Source organism: Globicephala melas, chromosome 11 (genome assembly GCF_963455315.2).
Source record: "Globicephala melas chromosome 11, mGloMel1.2, whole genome shotgun sequence".
NCBI classification, from domain to species: Eukaryota; Metazoa; Chordata; class Mammalia; order Artiodactyla; family Delphinidae; genus Globicephala; species Globicephala melas.
This window is the reverse complement of record NC_083324.2, coordinates 31,409,757-31,429,198: the sequence shown is the minus strand read 5'-3', so window position 1 is coordinate 31,429,198 and position 19,442 is coordinate 31,409,757. Positions and strand designations below refer to the sequence as shown.

The 19,442-nt window shown below is 37.5% G+C and overlaps 1 protein-coding gene across 46 annotated transcripts in view; it reads left to right on the top strand.

Annotated features, from left to right (window-relative positions):
* SLMAP (sarcolemma associated protein) overlaps window positions 1–19,442 on the top strand; it is a 149,420-nt gene that overhangs the window by 109,108 nt on the left and 20,870 nt on the right. For 37 of the 46 annotated variants that reach the window (XM_060308518.1, XM_060308519.1, XM_060308512.1 and 34 more), the window contains 3 exons: window positions 3,217–3,276; window positions 8,626–8,706; window positions 8,989–9,048. In XM_060308518.1, the coding sequence (XP_060164501.1) occupies window positions 3,217–3,276; window positions 8,626–8,706; window positions 8,989–9,048 (201 nt within the window). Of the gene's footprint in view, window positions 1–3,216; window positions 3,343–8,625; window positions 8,707–8,988; window positions 9,049–19,442 lie in introns of all 46 variants that reach the window. The other 9 variants (XM_070046617.1, XM_070046624.1, XM_070046621.1 and 6 more) reach the window with 1 other exon arrangement.

Sequence of the window (19,442 nt, the reverse complement as noted above, 5' to 3'; positions counted from 1 at the left end):
GAATTGCTGGATCATATAGTTCTATTTTTAATTTTTTGAAGAACCCGCATACTGTTTTCCATGGTGGCTGCATCAGTTTACATTCCCACCAACAATGTACCAGGGTTCCCTTTTCTCCACATTCTTGTTATTTCTTGTCTTTTTGATAATAGCCATTCTAACAAGTGTGAGGTGATATCTCATTGTGGTTTTGCTTTGCATTTCCCTGATGATTAGTGATGTTGAGCATCTTTTCATGTACCTATTGGCCATCTGTATTTCTTCTTTGGAAAAATATCTGTTCAGATCTTCTGCCCAATTTTTAATCAGATTTTTTTTGTCTTTTTTTTTTTCTTGCTGTTGAGTTGTATATACAGATTTAGATCATAGAATAAAAGAAAGTCAGTGAAAAGCTGAGAAGGAAGGAATGAGCAGGCACATAAAAGAAGTAGGAATGAGTAGTATCCTAGAAGTCAAAGGAAAAGAGTTTTAAAAGGGAGGCAGTAAACTTTTGATTAAATATGGTGAATGGATCCATTCATAGTAAAATATTATAAAACACATAGGACACAAGGACAAAGAGAATGAGAGTAGAGACTAATTTTAGAAATATAAAATGATCAATTGAGTGGTAAGAGATTTTGGAGGATGGGAAGTAAATTCTTAATGAATAAGAGGTTTTCTTTTGAGATAATGAAAATGTTTTGGAGCTAGATGAAGTTGGTGCTTCCATATTATTGTGAATATACTAAATGCCACTGAATTGTTCACTTTAAAATTAATACACTATGTGAATTTAACCTCAGTTTTTAAAAACAAGACCATATACTGAGGTATATGAAATTTAAGAACACCAGGGATAAAGAAAAGATTCTGAAAATTGCCAGAGAGAAACAAAGGATCTCATAATGTATTATTAATCATAATAAACTAAATTATAATATAGCAACAAATAAATCCTGAAATCATAATGGCTTAATTCAACAGACATTACTTTTCATTTATGCTACATGTCCATGGTGAGGGAGAACACTCTGTTCTATATTGTTACTCAGGAATCTAGGCTAATCTGAACACATAGTTTCTAGAGTGGGGGGAGAACAAGTGTAGAAAAATCCTACTGTACTCTTTTAAATGCTTCGGCCCTGGCTAGAACCAGTCACATGGACCTTCCTGAGTGCTAGGGACTTGGAATGTGCAGTCTTCTCAGGTGCCCAGAAAGGACAGGCAAACCAGGCATTGCTGAGCACAAGAAGCTTCTACAGTGCATAATGAGGAACAAGAGTCAGACTGGCATTAGACTCACCTTCCAGCATGAAGCTAGAAGATAGTGGAACAATGCTTTAAAAATTCTGAAGGGGGCTTCCCTGGTGGCGCAGTGGTTGAGAGTCCGCCTGCCGATGCAGGGGACACGGGTTCGTGCCCCAGTCCGGGAAGATCCCACATGCCACGGACCAGCTGGGCCCATGAGCCATGGCCACTGAGCCTGCGCGTCCGGAGCCTGTGCTCCGCAACGGGAGAGGCCACAACAGCGAGAGGCCTGTGTACCGCAAAAAAAAAAAAAAATTCTGAAGGAAAATTATGTCGTGTAGAATTATGTTATCTGTCAAACCAGTCAAATGTGAGGGTAGAACACTAACGTTTTCAGAGGAACAAAGTTACAAAACATTTCCCTTCTACCCACCCCTTATCAGGAAATTATCAGAGGATATATTACACTAAAACAAGGGAATAAAACAGGAAGAGGAAAATTTGGGATCTGGGGGCAGGGGATCTTGTACAGGATACACCTCAGACTGGAGCAGGAAGATTAAAGGGCCGGGAGAAGGGAGAGACAGGGATATATAATGTGATAGACTGCCTGATATGTTTGAGGATATTGAGAGTTTTATGGTTCTATAAGAACTTGGGCTGTGTTTGAGATATATTTTTAAAAATTAGCAAAACAAAAGAGGGCATTGTAAGTTCCCAAAATAGTAAATGTTGTACAAGGAAAGAAATATAATTATCGCATATTATATAACTCAGGTATAGATAATAGTCATAATATAAATACTGATGACAGATGGACAAAATGTAACTCTTATGAGGATGATAATAGGATATGAGAGCATAATCATCTGTAAGAGATTGTCAGTAAATAATGCCTAAAATGGAAAAATTAAGAAATAGCAATGTATTATTTAGAAATATAAATGTAAATACCAGAAGAAATGGCTAAAAGTTAAAAGTTGTTGTTTGTAGGAAGTGATTTTTCAAGAATGGAATGGAGTAGGACAGAGGATGGGTAAGACAGCTTATGTTACATATCTTGTAGGGTTAATGCCTTTTAAAATTATCTAAATTTATTACTTCGACTTCCTATTTTTCAAGGAGGCAGGAGCAAACAGTGCCACATGCTGCAAAGAGCCTATGTTAAATGAAAATTAAGAAAAGGAACCATGGGCTTTGGCAGATAGGTTATAGTGATCTTGGGGCCGTTTCAGTGGTTGAGTAATGGGTGTAGACCAAGTTGCAGTGAGTTGAGGGATAGAAGAATAGAGAAATTTCACATACTTCAAAGTGTAAAATGAAGGAGACCAACTGACATATAGAATCAGATAATGGTGTATACAGAATAGATATATTATCCTCCTGACTGAAAGGCAGAATATGAAAATCTGACCTTAAATAAATTATAAAGAAATTACATTATACATTTGCAGAGACTCCCCCATAAAACAAAAGCAAAAGTTTTTTTAAATTTCTTTCAGTAATTAGCTCTTCTAAAATTATTCATTTTACTGAAACATGTCATACAGGCATCTCTGCTAAATTGTGTCGATAGGGAAAAGTAAACTGTTGATATAATATAATTTGTATTACTTCTTTATTTAAATGAAATACCTTCTCAGAATTCCTTTATTTCAACTTAATATCCTTGATTTAAAGAAGGTTGCTTTGTTTGTTCTGAGTCCTTTTTTAAAAGTTCAAGGCTTTTAAAATAAGGTGAAAGCTAATGAAAACTGAAAGCAGTTCAGTTCCCTTACCCTCGGATTTCTGCATTAACCTGACTCATCTAGTATCATTCCAGTTCTCTTAGTTCCCCTTCCAGGTTCAAGTTTTTGTTCAAGCCTAGTCATGGGAGTAATGTTATCATCTTTAAATTTGGTCATGGAATGTGTTACACTGCCCAGCTCAGGGAAGTGCTTGCTACTCAGTTTGGGCTTCGATAGTAACGTTTATTTTCTTTGGCAGAGAAGCTGATCGTCGAGGGGCATCTAACCAAAGTGGTAGAAGAAACAAAGCTTTCAAAAGGTTCGTTTTCTGTGGGTTTCTGTGGCATTTTTCTGTGGGTTTTGACAACTCTTTTGGATAATGAAGGTTAGTATACATTTCCAAGTTCATAGTACTTTAACCATCAATTTATGTCTTACAGCTCACAAAATGGCAATCTAGTAACAATATCAGATAATAATATAAAATAGTTGGAGTTCTGTTTTAAGAAGGATATGTTCATCAGAAAGTTTCTTTTTAAATGGGTATATATGTGTGGGGTTTTTTTTAATGCTTGGAATAGGTTTCGTTAGGTATTAAAGATTTGTTGCAATCTCTCTGTCTCACTTCCAGCATTATTTTCAGCTTTGATCTCAAAATTTTAATCAAACGCAATGTAAATCTTTTTTGAAACAGGTGAAAAATGCTTGCAGTTCCATTTTGTTGGTTATCATATGTTTAATAGTCCTTATGATATTTAATATTATCTTAATTGTTAGCATTTTAATTTGACTTAAACAAAAGTGATTATGTAGAACCTTATATTTTTTAATGAACAGTCCTGTAATTGCTTGAAGTAATTTATTCTGTTGATTCTTTTCTGTTACAATTGTCAGGTTTAGAGAAGAAAAGTGAGTTTTAAAGCATCGTATTGTCAAGTCACTTTTATGTATAGGGAAATTGTGCAAATAAATTTAGTGGGATATGCTCATTATTCATTCTAGGACTTTCATCAGAAGAACATACCAGTATAAAATTTAAAACTAAATTGACAATCATTTTGGTTAGCTAAAACAATGAGTGATAAAAGTTTGCAATACTCCACTTCATTATGTTTTGTTTTATGAAAGTAACTGGATCCATTTGGCTTTTAAAAATATTTAAAAGGATAGTGTTATTTCATATATCTGGTGGCTTCCATTTGGAATTTTGTGCATGGCAGATGCCATATTTGGAGAAAGAATGCATAAAATATGCATCACTAATATTGTTCTGGCAAACAGGCATTGAGTTTCAGAACAGTGAACTATTTTTAGTACATATGGCAATTTATTTCATCTTATTAAAGTGAGATGAGAACAGATTTTAAAATAGCTTTTACTTCACCACCTAAATACCTATTCAGATTAGTTGGTTAAATAGCCAATACTTTGATGTAGAAGTAGAGCCTTAGAAAAAAATCAGTGCTTCTTATAATTAAACAAAAGTATCTTGCTACCCAAGTGCTTCTATTTAATGCATTCTGAATTAGAATATATTTCCTTCAAATTATGTGATGTCATTATTGAAAAAGAAAATCTTATGATTTCCTTTTGAAATCTGGCTATAAAATATGTATTTAAAGTTTTAAAGAACATGCTTTTTGACCTAGCAATTTCACTTCCAAGTTTTTATCTTAAGGAACAAATTGGACAAATGTGCAAGTGCATTTGTTTGTGTTGTTTTAAAGGCAAAGAAAGGAAAACATAAGTGTCCAATAATAAGGGCATTTATTAAATAAATTATGGCAACTAACTCCATGCAAGTGAATAGAATACATCCTTTAAGAATGATAATACGGGGACTTACCTCGTGGCGCAGTGGTTGGGAATCTGCCTGCTAACGCAGGGGACACAGGTTCGAGCCCTGTCCGGCAAGATTCCCACATGCTGCGGAGCAACTAAGCCAGTGCACCACAACTACTGAAGCCTGCGTGCCGTAGTCCCCATATGCCGAAACTACTGAGCCCACGTGCTGCAACTGCTAAAGCCCGCGCGCCTAGAGCCCGTGCTTCGCAACAAGAGAAGCCACCATAATGAGAAGCCTGCACGCCTCAAGGAAGAGTAGCCCCCACTTGCCACAACTAGAGAAAGCCTGCACACAGCAACGAAGACCCAACACAGCCCCCCAAAAAAGAATGATAATACAGGGAATTCCCTGGTGGTCCAGTGGTAAGGACTCAGAGCTTTCACTGACCGGGCCCGGGTTCAGTCCCTGGGCAGGGAACTAAGATCCTGCAAGCTGTGCAGCGTGGCCAAAAAAAGAATGATAAAACAGATGTTTTATATACCCAGAGATATTTCTATCAGCAGTCAACATTTTACTGGTACTTCCCACAGACAGCATGCAGAGGTACACTAATCCTTGTGACAAACTACTTGGCTGAAATAAATTACATTTTAAATGCTTTATATCTGGCTATACAGTATTTTCTTTTGGGTTTGGCTGGATTGTTTTATTTTTTAAATGCTTTCATTGCTGATGTTTTTAATGGAATGATATTTAAAACTGATTTTAAATATCAGTTGTTGGAAATTGCCAATTACCAGCTGTTACAAGTCTTGGTAGTATTTCCTTCAGGTATTGCACCTAATGAAAAATGTAATCATAAGTTGCGTATGCCTTCTATTTAAGTCCTAACTCAACTTGCAGTTTACAGTAGATTTCAAGGTGGAAGTAGAAAGAATACAGGGTAGGTCAAACAGTAGCTTTTAATTCCAGGTTCTACTAGTAACTAGCTATGTGCCCTCAGGCAACTTACTTTAGCTCTTTAAACCTCAGTTTCCTCATTTGTAAAATGGGATTGACAGTATATAACTTAGAGGATTTTGTGGGAATTTAATGAAATATTGCTTATAAAGCAGGAAGCACTGGTCCGTTGTCCAACAAATGTTAGTTCTCCTTTTTTTTTCCCCTTGATCCTTGACCTTGCTTTCTTTGCAAATAATGGTTCCAGTGGTGTAGGAAGTGGTCTGTGTTTGTCTTGCCCATCCGTCGTTATGTCTGCTTGAAGATAGTGAAAATATTCACCTTATTTTAGACTTGCCAGTTTGGGAACAGTTTTGGTATTGATGTTGGTAGCCATTCCTCCATTTACTTCTATATACTATTGGTATGCATTTTAATGATTAAATACTGCACAGAAAATCAGCTAGTAAAGACTTTTAATACTGGAAAGATGGGTGCTGCTTCGTAGCTGAAAAGTAGATGTTTTGAACAGTAGAGACTCTACCACTCATTTGTTGTGTCCTGTGTTTCATCTTGAATAGATTTTGTTTGCCTCTCCGTATAATAACTCTAGTATCAGGACACAACAATGGTGAACCATGACTTGACTTGCTAAAAGCTTGCCTTCTTACTCAAAGTAAAATTGTGTTTCTAATGGTCCTCTTTTTAGCGCACCTACTATGTACCGTGCACTGTTCTATGCAATGGGATTATAGCAGTTAACAAAACAAAAATTCCTGCACTCATGGAGCTTATATTCTAGTAAGATCTTAATGGAAGATAGTCCCACCTCTAAGGCAATTTTACCTTCCTGGCTACTACTCCAAATAGGAAATAAAAGTTCCTTCTAAGACAGAAGAATACTTTTGAAAATGCGTTCCTCTTGGTTTACCTCTGTATCTTGATCATCAAATTGCCAAGAATATTAAAATTAGGAAAGAGTCATTTTTGTCTTTTCCTTTTTGTTCCCACAGTGGTTTCTTTCTGTCTATATATAGACAAGATGTGTTAGCCTGCCTTATTTGAGACTGTAACTTAGTGATCAAAACTAGTACATTCAGAAATGTCTGACTATAGTACACTGTGAATGCACCAGAGGTCACAGATTAGATTCCCATGGACCTCAGTAATCAGTGACTTCACTTGTAATCAAAACTCACTGTCGGGGCTCCCCTGGTGGCGCAGTGGTTGAGAGTCCGCCTGCCGATGCAGGCGGGGTTCGTGCCCCGGTCCGGGAAGATCCCACATGCCGCGGAGCGGCTGGGCCCATGAGCCATGGCCGCTGAGCCTGCGCATCCGGAGCCTGTGCTCCGCAACGGGAGAGGCCACAGCAGTGAGAGGCCCGCGTACCGCAAAAAAAACACAAAAAACAAACCAAAAAAAAAACCTCACTGTCTCTCCCCAGTTGGCCTTTGACTAGAAATGGCAGTGAGAAAGGAAGCAAAAGGCTTCTTGTAATCCATCACTCATTTCACAAATGAAGCCATAAGTTCTAATGTATTCTTATGTGGAATAGCTTAGTTCTTATTCTTATATGGAATAGTTCTTAATGGAACAAGTTATATTTTAATATTAATTATTTTGACAGTATTGGTTTTAGATATGTTTCTGACTGTTTCTAAAATGAAAAATATCTCTTGATTAAGTTGATTATGAAAACAATTATATGTTCGCTATAATTTTTCAAACAATGTATAAAACAATGTGAAGTTAGAAAATAAATGTTCATCCCTACCTTCAGAAATGACCATGGTATCTCTGTTGTAGATCCTTCTAGACTTGAATGAATATATACAACAAAAAATTCATAGCTAAGTGTATAGCCATTTTCAGTCTAAAGGGGGTCATCTTATACATGGCTTAACAGACTTTAGTTTTACTTAGTAGTAGTGAATATATCTTGGACATTTTGCATTCCATAATGAACAATGCTGCAATGAACGTCCTTATGTATATATACTATATGTTGCCTATTATTTCCTTAGGAAAAGTACTAGAAGTGGATGTACACATTTAAATTTTTGATACAGATTACCGCAAACAGTATAGTTAAGTGCGTAACATTATAAAAAGTAATTATATGTTTAGTGAATTTATAATCTCACTGAGGAAACAAGATATATATATACACAGAGAATGATATAAAATAGAACATGATTAATTATAAAATCCTATGTCCCAGAGAAGATAAATAAAAAGGAGCAACATGCTGGAGAAATGAAGACTTGCTTAGAGGTAATGGAGCTTAAGCTATGTCTTAATATAGCCTGAATAGGCCAAGTAGTGAGAATGGTCCTTTGAGTTTAAGGAAATATCAACTCAAGCAAAGAATTTCAGGCCTGTGGTTCAGGGACAGTAATACTTTCTTTAGATATAAAAGGCTGTTAATTTTCTTGTTTTAAATGTTACTTTTATAAAAGACAATGGTGATTTTTTTAAAAAGAGTTTTTATCATGAGTATAAATATTACTAAGGCAACCTAACTAGTGTTTTTATATAATAGAATCCTTTTCTTTCATCATCTTCATACAGTATCCACATTGTCCTGGGAATTTTGCTATATTTGTTGCAGGTCTCTGAATACTTTAGCAAAGCTTGCTTCATTTTTGTTTCCAGTTGGCCAGTGGACAGCCTTGAACAAAAGCCCCAGCCCTCCTCTACACAGCAATCATGATCCACATTATAATTTAATATGAGCTACGTGTAATAACCAGCATTCCATTTTGGACTAGAGTGGTGAAGAAGTAAGAGATTCAGTGACCTCAGTTAATTTTAAAAGTATTTCGCATACCAGTAGATTAAGAGCACTCATAGCCTGAAGCAGTTTTATTGATATAAGCTATTTAATTGTAAAGAGATTCTACTTTTATTTATTTATTTATTTATTTATTTATTTCTTCTTAGAGAACCAGGCAAGAGCAAAGGAATCTGATTTATCAGATACCCTGAGTCCAAGCAAGGAGAAAAGTAGTGACGACACTACAGGTGAGTTTTAACCTAATATTTATAAATCTGTAGATGTTATTGTTACCTACCAAGCAGTTCAGATATGCAGGTTAGTGTGGGTGGAGATCTCAAAGTTTGTGTTTGGGGGAAAAAGCAATACTTCTGTTTATCAAGTCACTCCCTTGAATCTTGGATAAATTTAAAAACTACTTTCAATGATCCAAATACAATAGCTGTATAAATTTCAGTTTTTTATTTTGGTAATGATAGCTTGCTAATACAGTTTACTGTTTATAATTATCTTTTTTCCCCCCTTTGTAGACGCCCAAATGGATGAGCAAGACCTAAATGAACCCTTTGCTAAAGTGTCCCTATTAAAAGGTATTTTAACTTGTTTTTAAGACATTTTAAACCAGGGCATCAGATTCACCCTTTGCCACAAAATCATGTATTATATGATGTTTTAAGCTTTAGTTAAAACTAAGTTTTAACTTAAAAGATTAAGATAGGTTCTCTAAAGTATCAGGAACTAAAATTTAAAATGTTGATGTTGGTGCCAGTGCTTTAAAGAAAAACATTTAAGTTGTAAAATAGTTTGTATCAATCAAAGTTATATGAAGGCAAGGCAGTAAGTGGTAGAATGTGAAATGCAGCTGTGGTCTTTTTGTGTTTACCTTGATGTCTCTGATAGAAACTCATTACCACTTTAATGTAAACTAAAAATAGATTAAAAATATTAACTTTCTTGAAAGAACTACCTGTTTGCTCTGTTATCATATGTAGCAGTTGTAAATTTCCTCATTTTCTGGCCCTCCTCATTCTCCAGTAAATATCCCCAGGTTCTTAGGACTCTTCTAGAAATTTTGGGTGGGGCTAAGATGAGCAGTGCATATAATAAATTCTTTCACTTGTGTCACTTCTAAATAAGAAGTACATTTATTTGATATTTACTTGTTTAGAATGAAATGGGTAGGAATTAAATTAGCATTTATAAAAGTGTTTTTAAAATAAAGTGCCTGGGGGTGGCTTATTGATAAACTTGTGATTGTCAGCATTTAATCTTCCTTTTCTTTTTTGCAATCATGACAAGAGCTGCTACACCGAAGATTCACTTTTAAGTGTTTTGATCCATTTCTCATTTAGAGAAAATTATTATTTTTTACATCTTTATTGGAGTATAATTGCTTTACAATGTTGTGTTAATTTCTGCTGTACAACAAAGTGAGTCAGCTATATGTGTATACATATACCCCCATATCCCCTCCCTCTCCCACCCAGCATTTAGTCTCTTTTATAATTGCCTTACTGTACACAAGAAAAGTTGACATATAAGTTCAGCTCACTAGGTTACGCATTTTAGTAGCAGTGGACCAATACCAGGCAACTCTTGGAAATTAGCAGCAAAAGCAGCCTGTGGAGGTTTCTTTGTATAGAAATGCCTTTGCTTCTGGCTGGGCTATTAAGGGATCTCCCAGTACAGACCCTAAGTTTTGGATTATATAAGGAAGCCTTAGTTTCACCCTGCATGATCCTGCTGCTCTCCTAGTTGTATAATGATTGGGATTGGGGTTGGTTAACCAAGAGATTACCCAGATTCTCTCGAATTCCTTAGTCTGGGCATCATGGCCTTCTCTTTTCTCCCCCATGGACACTGAAGCTGACATGGCTCTTTGAGGCACCTTTGACTGAATTCCCGTACCAAGGGAAGCCCTGAGGATTACTGGCCCGGGCAACCAATTGCCAACCTGTTTTTAAGTATGATAATAGTTTCCAGTATTCTTATCGATCCACACTCTTCTCAGGTGACCTTTGGTGTTTACGAGACATGCCTTTTTTTTAGTGTGGTAATAATAAATCTAAGTTAATGTGTGTACAGGCCAGAAATCTCATCTTGGAGCATTTTTGATTCTTCTCAGAAATGTAAGACCATTAATGCATAGAATGTTTTTGCTGATCCTGAAAAAGTTTGGGAACCTTGGGCCTTTGGGGGACACACAGAAACAAAAAGGAGGTGAATGAGGAAGGGACACCCATCGTAAAGAAGTAGCTGTTCTTACGATCTTTTTTTACTGTAGAAATTTCCCAGAAAGCTTTTCAGCAGCCAAATCCAGATTGATTTATAAGTAGTAATTTTTTTTTTTTAGAAAAAAACAACATCAACAGGAGTTTAATAACATGTATACCTCCTGTATACAAGGGAGATACCCAGGAAAACTGAGTAACTCCTGTAAATAGTGTTTATGATTGTGTTAATTATATTCAACTGCTTTAGTGCTTTTGTAATTTTATGTGTCCATCTGCTTTAGATTTTATTTTTATCCTCTTCCCTACCACAATGCCATATATTTGGAAAAACTCAGATGTTTGTTGAATGAATTAATAATAGACCTCTTACATCAAAGTTATAAAACCACAAGAGCATTAGGAAAGTGACAGGCTCTAGCCAAGAGGCTAAGAGCCAAAGATCTCTGAGTTCTGACCCAGCTCTGCCATTGATTTGTGGGTTGTTTTTTTTAATTCACTTATTTATTTATTTGGTTGTGCTGGGTCTCAGTTGTGGCATGTGAACTCCTAGTTGCAGCATGCATGTGGGATCTAGTTCCTTGAGCAGGATTCAAACCTGGGCCCCCTGCATTGGGAGCGTGGAATCTATTGCACCACGAGGGAAGCCCCTGCCATTTATTTGTAATATATCCTTGGGCAAATTGCATAACCCCTCTGTGCTTCAGTGTTTTTCGTTTGTTGGTTTGGGGAAAACCAACTTCATAGGATTATTGTGAGGATTAAATGAAACAGTACAAGTAGATCGCTTAATATGTTGTTGGGAACATAACATGTTAAGCCCCATAATGAAGATACTGATAATAATAATAATAATAATGGTGATTAACAAAGGCAAACCTATCTGGGGACTTCCCTCGTGATGCAGTCGTTAAGAATCCACCTGCTGGGCTTCCCTGGTGGCGCAGTGGTTGAGAGTCCGCCTGCCAATGCAGGGGACACGGGTTCGTGCCCTGGTCCGGGAAGATCCCACATGCCACGGAGTGGCTGGGTCCGTGAGCCATGGCCGCTGAGTCTGCACGTCCGGAGCCTGTGCTTCGCAGCAGGAGAGGCTACAACAGTGAGAGGCCCACGTATCGCAAAAAAGAAAAAAAAAAAGAATCCACCTGCCAATGCAGGGGACACGGGTTCAATCCCTGATCCGGGAAGACCCCACATGCTGTGGAGCAACTAAGCCCGTGCACCACAATTACTGAGCCTGCCTTCTAGAGCCCGCGAGCCACAACTGCTGAGCCTGTGTGCCACAACTGCTGAAGCCTGCATGCCTAGAGCTCGTGCTCTGCAACAGGAGAAGCCACCGCAATGAGAAGCCTGCACATTGCAACGAAGAGTAGCCCCTGCTCACCGCAACTAGAGAAAGCCCATGTGCAGCAACAAAGACCCAAAAAAATAAATAAATAAATTTATTTTTTTAAAAAAGGCAAACCTATCAGTTAAAGGGTAACTTTTCATTAATTAAATAAGATTGTGGGATTTAAAAAAATATTTCCTACTTTATCTTTTAGGGAAAAGCAGTTGTTGGTTGTGGATCTTTTCCAGTTAATAATGTATTAATTTGTTTACTTTGCCAGATGTCAGGGCAAAATTTTTTTTAATTCTTGAGTACAACCGGAAGGCTAAATTATATCTGTAAAAGTGCCCATGATATAGGCTAGAGAATCAGACTCAAGGAAGAGGGTATAAAAGGGGAAGCTGTAGGAGATAGAGACTGGAAAACACAAGATGTATGTGGAAGGAGGGTGGGTGTACGAATGCTACTGGTAATTGTTTGGAGTGCCATTTATGAAAATAGGTTAGTTTCCCTAACCTTGCTTTCAGTTAAGGTGACAAAAACAGAACCCACAAACTTTCCTTACATTTCTGTATGATTGCCAACTTTTGTTTAATGAAGTGGTATTTTTATCAACACCTCTTGAAAGATTTTGCAACTTGATTTTAAGAATAGAATTGTTGGGCTTCCCTGGTGGCGCAGTGGTTGAGAGTCCGCCTGCCGATGCAGGGGACACAGGTTCGTGCCCCGGTCCGGGAAGATCCCACATGCCGTGGAGCGGCTGGGCCCGTGAGCCATGGCCACTGAGCCTGTGCGTCCGGAGCCTGTGCTCCGCAACGGGAGAGGCCACAGCAGTGAGAGGCCCGCGTACCGCAAAAAAAAAAAAAAGAATAGAATTGTTAAATCAATCAGTAATTAGATAAAGAAAAATCACCCATTAGAAGCGGGAAATTTTAGAAGAGTCTCCAAGAAACAGTCATAATAGCCCTAAATGGTTGTTTCATCCATTGTTTTTCTTTGTAAGAGTTGTGTAAATTCTTTTTTTTTTAAAATAAATTTATTTCTGGCTGCATTGGGTCTTCGTTGCTGCGCACGGATTTTTCTCTAGTTGCCGCGAGTAGGGGCTACTCTTTGTTGTGGTGTGCGGGCTTCTCATTGCGGTGGCTTCTCTTGTTGTGGAACACGGGCTCTAGGCGCGCAGGCTTCAGTAGTTGCGGCTTGCATGCTCAGTAGTTGTAGCTTGCTGGCTCTAGAGCACAGGCTCAGTAGTTGTGGCACTCGGGCTTAGTTGCTCCGCGGCATGTGAGATCTTCCTGGACAAGGGCTCGAACCTGTGTCCCCTGCATTACCAGGCAGAGATTGTTAACCACTGCGCCACCAGGGAAGTCTTAAATTCTTTAAAATAATGTATTTACTGACATTTATGAGAAACACTTGGGTTATGCTTGAGTGTATGTGGTTATGTTTTGTTGTCTGTGTAATTAGATTCACTAGACTGACACAATTTTTCTCTTAAATGAAGAATATAAATTATTAGACCACAGTGTTATTGACCTTGAGAGTTGTAGAAAGTAGCCCCTTTATTTTATTCATTGAAACCCTATGCCTGGCTTCTTGAACCATTATTTTCAAATTTTATTATTTCCTTTTTAAAAAACAGCCAATCTTTTTTTAGAATTATAATGTGCTACCTGTCATGTTAGTCATCTAGGGTTAGGAGAAGAATCTAAAGTAGATTAAACATTCACCATGAGATATTAATGAAATGATGATAGCAGTAGTAATTTTTCCTGAAATATTATTTTCAACCAATTTATGCCACTTTTGAGAGAAATAAAGCTGTGGCTTGATCCACAGGTTTTTATATGCTTGAAATCATTTCCCCCCAAAAAAAGACAAAAAGAAGACTGGAATTCAGTCCAAGCAGTGTCTAATGCAAGTTTGCTCTATTTAGGGAACTGTGCGAGAGACTCCAGTGGTTTCAAAGTCTAATAAGACTCTCTTTGGGACTTGAGGAGTTTCTAGACAAATTGGCTATAGAAGAGGTATAGATGATAAGCTGTTTCTTGGTGGTTGTTGCCATTAGGAGTCAAAGAAAGGAGAAAGAATGTCCAGATTTTATATTTGTTCCTTTCTGTTTATCTTAGAAGATGGGGAGGAAAGGCGATTCATGGAAGAAGTATCATTTGAGATGACCCTGAAAGTGTGTCATACCACATGTGATGTATTTTTTCAGTGACAAAAAACAAAATCTGATCAAGATTCTAGATCCAACTGCCAACTTGCAGGACGTATAAATAACTAGGGACATAGTCTAAATGATGTGGTGGAAAGACAATGTGATGTTTTTAGTTTGGCACATGTTGAACAGGAAGGTTTTCCATAGGTTCTGGTTTGCCTTTTTTTTTTTTTGTCTGAAACCATTTATACCCATTGTCCCAGCATAATTATTAAAAGTTCTTCCTTTCACGTTCAGAAGTTTTGTATTGTCACCCTCAGAACCAGAAATGCAGTTGGAAGTGTGATACAGAAACTAGGACTGGAAAGCCATTTTCATTTAATTCTGTGACATTTATTGGCCCAGGAGATACAGAGATAAGACACATGAGGAGGCTACAGTCCTATGGAGTAAGGAGACATGTTGATAGTGTAATGAGTGTTTTAATAGGTGTGGTGAAAACTTTGGAGAGCAGAGCTAATTTCCTGGCTAGGGGCAGGGCAGGGGTGGAGCAGTAGTCAGAACGGGCTTCCCAAATGTGTTGGTTAAAGATAAGTCAGGGTACACCAAGAGGGAAAAGGGAGCCATGCCTTTCCTTAAAATAGTACTGACATTTACAAATAGGATTAATGTTTAACGTAGGAATAACATTTACCAGTAGGCAAGTGTGGTGCAACACAGGCTGTGTGGGGCAGATGTGGAGAAAGATAAGACTGGGTCAGAAAGAAGTCAGTAACAGTGTTTGGGAATTCTCTGCATAGGGATGGACTGCGATAGCAGGGGGAATTTATAGAGAAAGAGAAGAACAATGGGAAGGACAAAGGAGCCAACAAAAGACCCAGTTGTCAAGAAGGAACCCGGCTGGTCAGAAGGAATGGCAAAGGGGTGAGAATCAACAGTAAGAGGCTGCTGCCAAAGTTAAATTCCTAGGCTACCACCTAGGGCTATCTCACACGACTACACATACCCAGCAAGAAAGTGGTCTTCCTCCACTGTGAAGGTTCTCGCCAGCCAAGCCTGCAACTAAACTACCAGACTTTCCAAAGGAATGGGTGATAGTAGTAGAAAGAGGGTGGCACCCACCTGGCCAGCTGCTTCTGCTAGGTCACTTCTGTCAGTTGCTGAGGTAACAGATGTTATGGCTACATTAGCCTTCCACAAACATGCACGTGCAAAATAGAACTCAGGCAGAAATGTTTTGATTTGGCCCTTTACCCCGTGGTTCAGAGTATCTCACCCACATTTAAAGCAAAGGTCAGGTTTTAAGTTAAATCTCCAGTCACTCTTCTGAAGAAATAGTGACAACAAATTTAATCTAGAGTATCACGTATTCTGTGTGCCACGGCTGGTTGTTTGGTGGGTTATTGTGTGGTGTAGACCTTTTTATAGGATTTAGCCTTAGTCTGAGAAAAGCTGGTTCCTGGCCCAGACTATACACCAAGCACTTCTAAAGACATGATTTGTGTTAAAAGGAAAACAGATTCCGTTAATCTTTTCACCTCATCATAGTTTCTAAAAAACATTTATTTCCATTTGACTTGCACATCTAAATAAAATGAGTTTTTATTTAGCTCAGTAAGGCTTTCATTTATCTTCCTTTTTTAAAAAATAATTTATTTATTTTTTGGCTGCCTTGGGTCTTCTTTGCTGCGCGGGCTTTTCTCTCTAGTTGTGGCGAGCGGGGGCTACTCTTCGTTACGGTGCATGGGCTTCTCATTGCAGTGGCTTCTCTTGTTGTGGAGCACAGGCTCTAGGCGTGCGGGCTCAGTAGTTGTGGCTCTCGGGCTCTAGAGCACAGGCTCAGTAGTTGTGGTGCTCGGGCTTAGTTGCTGCGTGGCATGTGGGATCTTCCCAGGCCAGGGCTCGAACCCGTGTCCCCTGCATTGGCGGGCAGATTCTTAACCACTTCGCCACCAGGGAAGCCCCGGCAGTGTAAGTTCTTGATCTCAGTAAGAAAATTGCTCTAGTGTCACAATGCAATATAGAATGCAGAAGGGGAAGATAGGTTAAGGATAAGAATATAGGGAGAAATGATTGCTCCAAGATTGTAGCATTAGGATTGGTAATTTCAGGAGACCTACGAAAACTTTCAAACACAAGAAAAATTAAAGAATGCCAAATACTTCCATATGTGCCCATCACCTAGATTCAGCAATTGTTAGTATTTTGCCATATTTTCTTTATTTGTTTATGTATATATGTAGAAATTATTCTTTTGACTTTTTATTTTGATATAATTTCAGACTTACAGAAAAGTTGCAAGAATAGAACAAAGAACCTCATATACTCTTCATCCAGATTTTCCAGCTGTTAACATTTCACCCTATTTGCTGTTAACGTTTTACCAAATTTGATTTATCCATCTCCCTTTCCCTCTTCCTTCCTCCTCCCTCTCTCTCCCTGAACCATTGAGAGTAAATTGCAGGTGTGATAACCTTGCTCCTAAATATTTTCATGTGTGTTTTCTGTTTCTCTTCCATAACTACCGTATAATTCTCAAAATCAGGAAATTAACTACAAGCTGATATATTACTATTATCAAATACACAGACCTTATTCACATGTTGTCAGTTGTCTCAATAATGTCCTCAGAAAATCCTGAGTCATGCGTTGCATTCATCTGTCATGTCTCTTTAGTCTCCTTTAATCTGGAAGAGCTCCTCAGTTTTTCTTTGTGTTCCATGACATTGACATTTTTGAAGAACCATCGTCATTTTCTAAAATGTCCCTCAGTTTGGTTGTATCTGATGTTTCCTCATGATTAGATTAAAGTTGTGCATCTTTGGCAGTAATATAACAGAAATAATTTTGGGCATCATATCAGGAGGCACCTGATGTTGAATTGTTCTATCGCTGGTGATGTTAACTTTAAATATCCTGTTACTCCTCTAACATTTATCTTCTTAGCTTTAATGTCTCCTTATGATGATTGCCTGAATCATTTATTATAATCATAGTTGCCAAGTAGTGATTTCATAATTCTGTCATCCTTCTACGTTTATTAGCAAGCTTTCTACAACATGGAAGAGTTTTCTCTTCCCTTCCCTTTCTTCTTTCCTTCCTTCCTTTCTTTTTCTATATCAGTGTGAATTTATGGATTCATGTTTTATTCAGTGGATTATCATCTGTCACTGTCATTATTTATTTTGATACTCAAATTGTCTTATGTTTGGCCAGTGGGAGCCCCTTATGTCTTTTTGGACCCAATCATTCTTTGAGTCCTTTCTTATTTTCTGACACAAAAAAGATGTTCTACATTCATCTTGTACTTAGATTTAGTCCTGAAATCAGCCATTTCTCCACAGAGCCCTAGTTTTTTAAACTAGAGAATGGTATTTACAAACCAAGATCTGAGTATATGGTGTGTTCATTACTTCTAGGCCCACTTGAGTGGACAGAGTTAAGAAATACATGTATGTATATTCATATCCATACATGCATGTATGGCTATCTTTACTGCTTCACATGTCTATATTTATTTCTATATCTATTTATTTTTATGCATTCAGATCTATTAGAGTCTATTTTATACATTCAGATCTTCTAATTCATACCTTACACCACAGAATTAATTGTCTTTCGTATTTCCATATCTGTCATTGTCTTTCCCAATAGTGAGAAACCTGGATGCCATTATCTACAATTTATGAATTTTTTAAAACATTTTTAGAATATACAGAAAATAGTTTCAGAATTACTAACCAGTGCTTCTGTGGGAAAGAAGCCTATGTGTAGATTTGTTTTCTCTTGGTTATAAAGTTATTAACATGGAACAGTAGTTCTCAAGGTTGGGCAATTTTATACCCCCAGGGACATTGGGCAATATATGGAAACATTTTTGGTTGTTAAAACTGAGAGGCAGTGCTATTAGCATCTAGTGGGTTGAAACCAATGAACCTACTAAACACCCCGCGATCCACAGGTCAGCCCCAAAACAAAGAATTATGTAGCCCAAATGTCAAAAGTGCTTAGAAAAAAACCCTAACATACAAGTAGGAAAATATCTACTGAAGGATATTATGTAGATATTTTTTGCCAAACCACTTGAAAGTAAGATAAAGGCATCATGATACTTGCAAATGATATTTACATATACTTTGCAAATGATGCAACCAACAAGGGCTTAATTTCCAAAATATACAAATAGCTCATACAATTCAATAACAGAAAAACAAACAACCCAATCAAAAAATGGGCAGAAGACTTAAATAGACATTTCTCCAAAGAAGACATACACATGAAAAGATGCTCATCATCACTAATTATTAGAGAAATACAAATCAAAACTATACCTCACACCCATCAGAATGGCCATCATTAAAAAGTCTACAAATAATAAATACTGGAGAGGGTGTGGAGAAAAGAGAACCCTCTTACACTGTTGGTGGGAATGTAAATCGGTGCAGCCACAGTGAAAAACAGTATGGAGGTTCCTCAAAAAACTAAAAATAGATTTGCCATGTGATCCAGCAGTCCCACTCCTGGGCATATACCCAGTTCGAAAAGAGACATGCACCCCAGTGTTCATAGCAGCACTGTTTACAATAGCCAAGACATGGAAGCAATCTAAATGTCCATCAACAGATGAATGGATAAAGAAGATGTGGTACATATATACAATGGAATATTACTCAGCCATAAAAAAGAATGAAATAATGCCATTTGCAACAATATAGATGGAACTAGAGATTATCATGCTAAGCAAAGTAAGTCAGAAAGAGAAAGACAAATACCATATGATATCACTTGTATGTGGGAATCTAAAATATGACATAAATGAACATATCTACGAGACATGGAGAACAGACTTGTGGTTGCCATGGACGAGGTGGGGTTGAGGAGGGAAGGACTGGGAGTTTGGGATTAGCAGATGCAAGCTATTATATATAGGATGGATAAACAACAAGGTCCTGCCATATAGCACATGGAACTATAATCAATATCCTGTGATAAACCATAATGGAAAAGAATAAGAAAAAGAATAAATGTATGTATAACTGAGTCACTTTGCTGTACAGCAGAAATTAACACAACATTGTAAATCAACTTTTTTTAAAAAAAAAGATAAAGGCATCATGATACTTCCTGCTTTAATACTCCTAAGAATAAGGACGTTGTCCTACATAATGACAATTCCAGAGATGGGCAGCTAGAACCTTTGCAGCCCCCAATGTGTGATATTGAAATAGAAGTTTTGTAGTTGCTGTGACAATGCACCTGCCACTG